General features: G+C 28.1%; 2 protein-coding genes across 2 annotated transcripts; one reads left to right on the top strand and one right to left on the bottom strand.

Moving 5' to 3' along the window:
- Positions 1–3,698: 3,698 nt before the first annotated feature.
- On the top strand, positions 3,699–4,689 carry LOC127277883 (uncharacterized). The gene is made up of 2 exons (XM_051299293.1): positions 3,699–3,876; positions 3,973–4,689. The coding sequence occupies exons 1-2, from the start codon at positions 3,699–3,701 to the stop codon at positions 4,119–4,121; spliced, it is 327 nt and encodes a 108-aa protein (XP_051155250.1). The 3' UTR covers positions 4,122–4,689.
- A 3-nt stretch (positions 4,690–4,692) lies between these two features.
- LOC127277881 (uncharacterized) lies at positions 4,693–7,835 on the bottom strand. The gene is made up of 3 exons (XM_051299281.1): positions 7,434–7,835; positions 6,352–6,461; positions 4,693–5,098 (listed from the first exon to the last, which is right to left on the bottom strand). Exons 1-3 carry the CDS (start codon positions 7,543–7,545, stop codon positions 4,868–4,870), a joined length of 453 nt encoding a protein of 150 aa, XP_051155238.1. The 5' UTR covers positions 7,546–7,835; the 3' UTR covers positions 4,693–4,867.
- Positions 7,836–10,699: the final 2,864 nt, after the last annotated feature.

Here is a 10,699-nt window from a genome sequence, read left to right as displayed (position 1 = left end):
CGGTAATTTTTTTCTCATTTTAAATTGAGAATGAAAATTAAAACCCCATTTTTCAAAGAATTAATCTTTCTTCAATCACGCAGATATTATTATGAAATTTTAACGTTGGCCAAGTTGACTCGGTAAATGTGGAATCAGTCTGAGGAGTGAAACTCGCCAAATTCGTGGGATCAGAAAGATCGCGGTTTTCAATTGCAAAGTTATTTCTGTAAACAATTTTGAATAATTATAAAAAGTTCAACGTAATTTTAATTTGTTTTTTTATTATTCAGTAGTAAAAAAATTGATAATTTTATTGAAAAATATATTTATTTATTTAGGAATTTTATTATTGTGATAAATTGTTTAAACTCTTATTTTGAGTCTCAAATTAAACAAATCCTGATAAGAAAATTCATTGTAGAAAGAATGGAAAATCATTGTAATAAATAAAAGTTTTATGTTTAGCATACAGTTGATTGTTTTATTAGACAAATTGTTTTAAAAATTGAGATAAAAAAAAGGTTGATAATAAGGTATAAAATATTCAACAGTGATTATTGCCTTAAAAAGTCTTTTTTCTTCCATAAAAAAATTAAATTAGAATGAAACACATATTCAAAAGTGTATAACGGTGGCAAAGTTTGATTCCATTTCGTCTCCATCATCATTTATCTTGAAGGCATTAAATCTGAGTTGCGTGGCTCTGTTGCTCTTCTTCTAATAGCCGTTTTAAAGAGTCGACTTTTTGGAGTACCGTTATCAACCATCCTTTAAGATCGTTACCTATTTCTGCCATAAGAAGTGCTGATTGGAGGGCAAGGATTTTTCGCTTTTTCTGAAGCTGGGGAAAATATTTTTTTAAATTATTAACTTTCAATTTAAATGTAATATTCGTTTATTTATAAAAATAAATAATAAAAGAAGAATATTTTTTTTCAAATACAAAAACTCACCTTTTTGTCGGGTGGCCTCTGTGAATTCTTGACAGACAGACAGACACTTAATATTTTGTCCATCCTCCATCGTTGTCAAGGACTGCCTGTAGTCGTCTCGGCATAGAAAGAATTGCGTTTGAAACGACTTCTGGCGTATCTCCTATTTCTTGCCAACTTCTCCAGGCGTGGTTCATCAGGTCTTCCAAATTTCGGTCAGCTCCTGATTCCCATTTCCTGACCACCATTGCCCATAAATTTTCGATGGGGTTGAGATCTGGCGAACGCGGAGGATGAGGAAGCAAGGTGATTCTCGGGTGTCGCTCAAACCAATTCATCGTCCGATTGGCCGTGTGGATCCTGCTATTGTCTTGTAACAGCTTCACTTCCTCATACTCGTCTTCGGGGAACAACCGGTTTACGTACGGCAGAAAGTCTTGTTCTAGTAATTCAACGTATGCCTGCGAATTGAATCTAGGGCCTACGTCCCTTAATACGCCAACTCCGTAGACAGAGGAGCTGCCCCAAAAATTGCAAGAAATGCGCCCGCTTCTGTTCTTCCTCACAACGCAGTTCTCTCGTAACCGGCTTTCATTGCTTCTCCAAACCAGAGTTCGACCATCTTCGGACGATTGAAAGGACTTCTCATCCACACAGATGGTATTTATCCAAAATTCCTCTGGTTCGTTAAGATATCGTTCAGCGTACTCACGACGTTGGGTTCGATGGTCCTCAGTAAGCTCCCATTTCATCGCTGGGCGACGGCTCCGAATCCCCATTTCATTCAACTTTCTACGGATGGTATCATTGCAGACTTCTGGTTGAACAACGTTTACAAAACGTCTCGTAGAAGAAAATGGATCATGAGCAGTGAAGAATTCGTTTATCACTTCATCCTGAATTAGTGTCGTTTTCCTCGGAGGATGGTTGTATTTTCGGTGATCGGCCAATGCTAGGGGTCCGCCCTGTGCATATCTTTTTATCCAAAGCCTTACAGTTTTCATGGAGCAGCCGACTTGCTGGGAAATTTCATCAGTCCTACTCCCTGCTTGATGCATTCCAATTATCAAACCTCGCTTTACTTCTGAAAATTTTAATAAACATTATTATTAATTATTATTATTAATTATTATTATTAATATTGATTATTATTAATTATTAAAAATTATTATCATTTTATTTTTATTATTATTAATTATTATTATTAATATTGATTATTATTAATTATTAAAAATTATTATCATTTTATTTTTATTATTATTAAGGGGAAAGACCAATGAAATTTTAGTCGATTGAAATAATTGTTCTTAAGAATTGTCTTTTCTTGTCATTTTTTAAGATCTAAAATTATTATATTACTATTAAAATTTTGAAAATATTAATTTTGGGCATTTCAGAAAATTTATGACTTTGAAAAAATTGAAATTTTACAAATTCCAGGCAATTGATTGATTGGATTAATGAAAAAAGCATATAAGAAATTCGTCGATGAAAAATGAGGAAAATTGTGAAAGCATTTAAATTTTGAAAAAAATTACAGTAAATTTTAAATCGATCAAATTGACCTCGTTGAGGAGTAACAATTTTTTTGACATTTTTTTCAAAACCTGAAATTACATTCCACTATAAAAAAAATATTATTTTTAACTATTTCACAAATTTTTTTAATTTTTCAAAATTTTCATTTTTGGAAAAAATCAAAATGTTTTCAAAATCCATACATTTCATTACTTAGAACCATGAAAAAGGTGTATGAAACATTCGACAATGACAAATAATGAAAATTGTGAGAATAGTTCTAATTTTGATTTTTGGAAAATTTTGAGTTTTATTTAAAAAATTGTAAGCAAATTATTTTTAAACTTTTCACAATATATTCTATTTTTAAATACTCAATATTGGCAGAAAAAAATTGAGAACCTTAAACAACATCAATTTCCATTGATTAAAATTTCGCCAATTCAGTAAATAATTAAATAAGTATTACACTTACCGCTTAAATTTGAGAAAATGTTTCGCTCCATTTTTACAGGCAATTTCGTAGTGAAAGAAAAGCAAAAAAGCTTGGAGTATAATTATAAAGCAGAACTCGATCTGATTGATTTTATTCTCAGGTAGATCCACTGTTGGTGGGGCGGTCTACACGTTTTTCTGAATATCTTCCTCGCTTTCCTTTTCAATGTTCTCAAAATTCATTAAAATATTATTACTGCTTAGAAAATTTTTATTTTATTTTTAATTTGTCAAACTTCAGTCAAAATGGCTGAAAAAAATGACAAATGATGATAGAAATGAAAATAAAACAAAAGAATTATTTTTCTAGTTTACTTCTTTACCACTATTTATTTTTTAATTTGTTATGAATTCATCTTAAAAAATATTATGAACAATCAATATCAAAATTATTTTATTAAATTTTCTAATTTATTATATATTTATATTTTTATAATTTATTATATTTTTGATCTATTATAGCTATAAATATTGATTTATTTTTTAAATCGATATCACTTACCATTTGTTATAAATATTTAAATTCAATTGCATAAACCCGCAATGTACTGCTCCGCGAAGCAGGGTGCGCGGGTGTATTTTTATTATCAATATTATATTTATTTTTATAATAATAATTTTTTTATTTGAAATTTAAAAACATTCGTTTAAATAAAAATTTTACTTTTTTTTCTTTCCCTGTAAAAAAAACCTGTAATTGACGCTTAACTTTTGTTTTTAAAACAATCAACTTCAAGTTGCATTAATATAATATAACCAAAAAGTGTAAACATGGAGGATAGAAAATTAATTAAGCTTCTTGGTGAAGAAATTGGTAAAAGGAATATAATTTACGACAAGCAATTCACAATTCCTCAATATTCTAACCGAAGTCGTTTGGTGACAAATGCGTTTGAGGAAACAGCTGCGGAAATTAAAAATAAAGATCCAAGTTATTTTTGGTTAAAAGGTAAATTATACATAAATGTATATTATTATTTTTACAAGTGAAATTATTATTATAATTATTATTATTATTATCATGAATCAATAAATATTCTTACAGGCGGAAAAGTCGAAGATTTATTTAAAAAAATTAGAAACAAGTATTGCATTATTTCCAGAAAAAAATTCCAGACAGAGGAGGACAAAAAATTTTTGGAAACATTTTCCTTTTTAAAACATATTGTTCAAATTAGAAGTGATAAAAAATGATTTGTAACAAGTAATCTATTTTATTTACATTTCAATTTATTGGTGAATAATAATTTATACAATTAATTACATCGCAGTATTTTTAATAAATTTGAAAAAATTGTATTTTAGTACCAAATTATTTTAAATCTTATGTTGAACTTATCGACTTCACAAATATGGGATCGAAAACCAAAACTTGGATGTAATGTTACAATTATTTCCTTTTGTTCTTGGAGTAACTTAGGATTCCGATGTCTCTAGTAAGTCAAAAAGGAATTATTTCCGGTGATTAATCTGACTCCATCCTGAGTTAGTTATTTGTATGTGTTGTCATATGTATGCGTAAAACCCGCAATGAACTGCTCCGCGAAGCAGGGTGCGCGGGTTTTGCTATTATTGATGTATTATTTTTATTTTATTTTGTATCTTTTGAATAATTTGAAAAATATGAAACACTTATTCATTTTAGGAATTGATCTTAAAAATATTTTATAGAAGATAAAAGATAATTGAGTAAATTGAAAAAAATTTATTTTGAAAAAGCAGACATTTTTATTTATTATAAATTATATCGAGAGTTGCAGAAAAATAAATGAAATTGAATAAAATTAGTTTTTCCTTATTTTTGGGTGGCGCAATGTTTGGATGAGGTTATTAATAACAGTAATCCACTCCTCCATGGTGAAATTGACATTTTCGGTTTTCTTTCGCTCTACGTAAGCTGCAGAAAGAAACTTATTCAGACTTATTATTTTTATTTATGATTATTTATTATTAATTTCATTATTACAAAAAATTGCTCTTCGAATTTCTTCAGGAACCCCCTTTTTTCCTGACCTGCCCAGTGCCGTCATTTGTTTAAGTTCGTCAACTTTTATTAGCTCCTTCAGCAAACTCCTGGCCAATTCCCTTGGCTTGTGGTGCAAATTTTCAAAAGTCCTCAACTGCGATGTTTTAACGTAAACCGGAATTCCCTTCGTTATTTCAGTCATTTCCTTTACAAAAAGTTAATAAAAATTCATTTTATAGGGCTTCAAATTAAGTTCTATTTTAACTCAGGATGTGACGGACTCGAATTTTTCGCAGAAAATTAAATCGGCTTTAACATGATCTTATGCTGAATCCACTCTAAGAAAGATGGAACTATTTTAGTGAAATTAAAAATTTCTCTATCTTTTTTGATCGCGTACTCATTTTCGTCTCATAAGTGAAGGTGCAGTGAAAATTGGTTTGAAGAGGAGTGAAAGTCGAGTGCAAAAGAGGTGTAAGTGCATGTGGAGTGCTAATGGGATGAAAGTGAAAGTGGGGTGAAAATGGTGTGAAAGTGAGAGTGGAGTGCTAATGGGATGAAAGTGAAAGTGGGGTGAAAATGGTGTGAAAGTGAGAGTGGAGTGAAAATGGTGTGAAAGTAAAAATCGAGTGAAAATGGAGTGAAATTGAAAGTCGAGTAAAAATGATGTGAAAGTGGAGTGAAAATGGTGTGAAAGTGAGAGTCGAGTGAAAATGATGTGAAAGTGAAAGTGGAGTGAAAATGGAGTGAAATTGAAAGTCGAGTGAAAATGGTGTGAAAGTGAAAGTGGAGTGAAAATGGTGTGAAAGTGAATGTCGAGTGAAAATGGTGTGAAAGTGAATGTGGAGTGAAAATGGTGTGAAAGTGAGAGTCGAGTGAAAATGATGTGAAAGTGGAGTGAAAATGGAGTGAAATTGAAAGTCGAGTGAAAATGGTGTGAAAGTGAAAGTGAAGTGAAAGTGAAATTACATAATCGACCCCCAGGTACCAATATTTTTGCCGGCGTAATACCGAGTTAGTAAACAATGATGACCTTTAAAATATCTACGTGATAACCTTGGTATAACCTTGATATATCCTGTGAATATCTCTGAGATATCGCAGGAATATCTTATGGGTATTCTATCGATATTTTACTTTTGTCCTATTTATATTATGCTGATATTCTACACACGGTGGTAGGTTTCTATATCTTATGGAAACCCTATGAATGTTTTAGGATGTCTTTTTCTTATGAAGAAAATTGCAATGATATAACAGCGATCTTCACAAATTTTTCATTTAAAACTTGATTCGTTATTTGAAAGAACAAAACTTTTATCAATTCAAATATACAGAGATGGTAAAACTGCTATATTATATCCTTGAATGTCAATAAAAAAAATGAAAATTTTATGAAAATATTTTCACATGAATAATGAATAAAAAACATGAATAAATATTCAATTTATAACTAACTATGTCATTTGCAGCAGAAGCTGGTTCGTTTGCAGTGCCAGAAATTGATTCGCCAGCAGTCACATTAAGTGTGTCGTTGCCCATCGAGTCAATCGCATCTGGTATTATCACTAATGTAAAATATATTTTATTTATGAAAATTGACAACACTATTAACCTATGAGAAAATATTCCCAAGAAACTCAAAATTTGATTTCAAATAGACTTTCAGAAAAATGATTATAGAATTATCAATAGTTTTATTGGCGATTCAAACAGCTACACTAGCGCCACAGTTGAACTAACTTAGGCGTGACTCGCTCTAAAGCAGTCTCTGTTGTGACAGTTTATTTCAAATTATTTAATTATTCTGATATTTTTATTGCGTTTGTAAAATAATTTTTAAGCGTTAAATAAAAAAAAATAATTTAAAACTCATTGAGTGCTACAGAGCGAGTCACGCTTAAGTTAGTTCAACTGTGGCGCTAGTGTAGCTGTTTGAATCGCCAATATACAGAATATTCAATCGCAAGAATTAACCAGGAATTTCCCAGGTGTGTTTTAACATAGGAGTTTGTAGTTAATATTTTAATTTATTTTAGAATTTATTCATTAATTAATTTACTTATTATTATAAAACTTATTTACTAAAAAATTTTAATATTGAATAGAAACTTCAAGAGAAGGTTTGTTTTTTCTTAGTCAGAAAAACTTTGTTCTATTAGAATTCTAAAAGGTATTCAGAAAGCAAAGGTATAAAAAAATTTTTGATAGGTTACGAAAAGTTACTGCAATGATTCTTAAAAGTTTATTCACAAGAATTATTGTGAATTTAAATAAAAGTTCCTAATTTGTTTTTAAATTTTACTTCAACTGATTCCGAATAAAAAAATTTTAGTACGCGAAAAAGACATCTCTGAAAGTTTTGGAAACTAACTTTATGGTTATTTACAGAAAATAGTTACGAAAAAATCAACATTACGTAGTGATCACGTAAATTAGAAATCACATGCCCTCAATTAACAATCCAGAATTCATTAATTGCCGTGATCCAAAAGTTACTTGATTAAAAAAATGAATGGTTCATAAAGATTAAAAATTACCATTTGGAATCTTTTGTTCAGTTTGGCCAAACAGTACTCCCGTCTTGTTTATATCCAAAGATTCGAGCCATTCTTTGTTCTCTAATATATAATAGTTGAATTTCATGAACATATTTTTGAACTTATTTAATTATTTTATTTATTTAAGTATAATTTAAGTAATTTAATTTAATTATTTTATTTAATTTATTTTAATTATTTAATTTAATTATTTAAGTATAATTAATTTATTTAATGAATACAAATAATTTAAAATTTGGTCAAATCAAATGTCAATCAAATATTAACTTTAAAAAATGTAAATTATGTAAAATGATAGTTGAATAAAATTCATATTCAATTAACCCCTTGCTTTTCAAGGAGGTTTCTCACATTCATAACCAAAAATGTGTTGACAAAATTTTTTCTGTATTTTTACTAAACTTTCTATTTTTGAATTTTAAGGTCGCTGAATACAAATAGATTTCTTTTTGCTATATTTAAAAATTCTTCAGTAAAATATAATTTATTCATGTGATAAATAAACCTATAAAATTTTATCCCAATTAATTACAAAATTTCTGTTTTTTATGTTGAATAATTTTTTGTGTATAAAATTTAAATAAAAATAATTGTTTAGTAAATTTGAACATAAAAAACAAAAAAATAAATAAATATTATTTAACAATTTTTGGCTTAAATTTGTAAGATTTGATGAATTCAATTTTAAGTATATACCTTTATTTGTTGTCTAAATCTTTTTAATCTGTGGATATGTTTACCAAGAGGCAAAAGGAAATGTTTTCATAGTTAAAAGGTCAAAATTTAAATTGTAGAAGATGAAAGTCTTACTAACCGTTAAAAGCGATAAGTTTCGCTTGATAGGATCTCCCATACCATCTAACTGTTATGCGTTCATGAACAATTTCTAAGATGTCCTTCTGTTCTATAATACTTGTCGTTGTATCATTCCATAGAACTAAATAATACATTTCAAATAATTTCCCTATTCCTGGCCCACTAATGACTTATTCCTTACAACTGACATTTACTATTTTCAAATCATAAACAAAACATTCATTTATTTATTTCTGTGAAATTTACAATATTTTAAAGAAAAATGTGAATTTTTTTTAAAAATACAACTAAAAAAATATCACTGTAATATAAAAAAATGGAAAAACATCATATTACATTGAAGAAGGTGCATTATTTCTTTTATTAGGGGAAGATTCTACTGAATTTAAGGTTTATTTCAGAGATTTTTTTTAAAGAAAGAAAAATATTTATTACATAACATTTTTTTATAATCAAATACATTACTCACAATAATTAGAAATAATGTTTTTTAATAGAATTTTAGAAAATGGCTGCTGAAAGTGATCTTCTCTAAGAATAGTTTACAGTTTTTATCTGCAACATTTAATTCTCCTCTGTTCCGCAAAGTGAGCACATGATGCTTTTTTTTCATAATAAAGAACATTCCCTGAATTGCGTATATTCTAGCAATTTTTTACTCAATTTCCTTTCAAAAATTTTTTTTAAATAAATTAATTGCTTCATGGGCAACTTTCTTAAATTTTGAAAAAATGATTTAAAATATTGAAAAATGAAAATTTTTAATATTAAATTTGAAAAATGAAAATTTTGAAAATAAATGTTTTGTTAAAAAATAATTTTTTTGGAGTTTTTTAAATTTTCCCGGAATTATTCACAAACAGAATTGCCAATCATAGCAAGTTCCGGGAAAATTTAAAAAAAACTAAAACCGAAGAAGGTAAACATCTTGACTATAAGTCGGTAAAGCTATGAAAATGTGTTGGATGTGGACCTCTGTACCTCAGTGGAAGAGCAATCAACCGGCAATTGATGGGGCCTAGGTTTCGATCCCCAGCAGAGTTAGCCATTTAGGAGCCTCATAGTGACATTAATAGTAATTTTGATTTCCCTCATTCATTACGGAATTAACAGAAGTCTGCGAAGATCTTTGCTCCAATAAATTCCGATCGCCAAGTCTTCACGCGCATTCATATTTATAATCAATATTTTAATTGTTCACTTTATCCTCATCTATGCTTTTCGGAAATTTATTTAACAAAAAATACAAGCCAATCTGCTACAACATGTACAGCGTATCTATGAAAAATGAAACGCCTCTTTAGAAAAATGTCAAATATTACAGAATTTAAATGAAATCCAAACATTTTTTGAGTACAAAAAAATTCCTTAATACCGGATTCAAAATTAAAAGTAAACTATTTAATTTTATCAATTTACTTTTATTTATTTCATTTTTATTCGATCATTTAAAAGTTACTACATTTTTCATTTTAAATAATTTTTATTTTTTAATTTATTATTTTTTATATGATTCTTTCAAATTTTCACTGTTTTCTTTTTTTGCCTTCTAAGTATTTATTTCATTTTTTACTTTTTTTATTTATTTTTTGATTTTATTTTTAATCTGATCAATTTCAGGAAAAATTCATTCACCCATCGTGAACTCGATTTCACAAGAAAGATAATTATCGTGCATGAGTATCTCTTGAACTATGGGCAGATTAAAAATATAATTTTCAGGAATCGAAACTTAATGAAATTAAAATAATTCAAACTATGGGCGAGCTCTTGACGAGCTATGGACATAGTAGAAATAAAATTTTTAGACAATTTAACCAAGACAACAAAACTGAACTATGGGCGAAGTTTTCCAAACTCTTTTGAACTATGGGCAAAAAATATAATTTTTATACAATAAAACTCTAGAAAAATTTTTCAAAATCCGAAATATAGGCAAACTATGGTGATCTCTCTTGAACAATGGGCTAAATATAAATCAATTTTGTTAAGGATTAAATTGCTTTTTTTAAATTTTATAAAAATTGCCGGAACATTGCAATACAATACAATACAATACAATACAATACAATACAATACAATACAATACAATACAATACAATACAATACAATACAATACAATACAATACAATACAATACAATACAATACAATACAATACAATACAATACAATACAATACAATACAATACAATACAATACAATACAATACAATACAATACAATACAATACAATACAATACAATACAATACAATACAATACAATACAATACAATACAATACAATACAATACAATACAATACAATACAATACAATACAATACAATACAATACAATACAATACAATACAATACAATACAATACAATACAATACAATACAATACAATACAATACAATGGGCCAAGTATGGCAAAGTATGGAAGGGGAGGAAAAC

This window comes from Leptopilina boulardi, unplaced genomic scaffold (assembly GCF_019393585.1).
Source record: "Leptopilina boulardi isolate dan_hultmark-lab unplaced genomic scaffold, ZJU_Lbou_2.1 LbouV2_19, whole genome shotgun sequence".
NCBI lineage: Eukaryota > Metazoa > Arthropoda > Insecta > Hymenoptera > Figitidae > Leptopilina > Leptopilina boulardi.
This window is presented reverse-complemented; position numbering and strand designations above follow the sequence as displayed.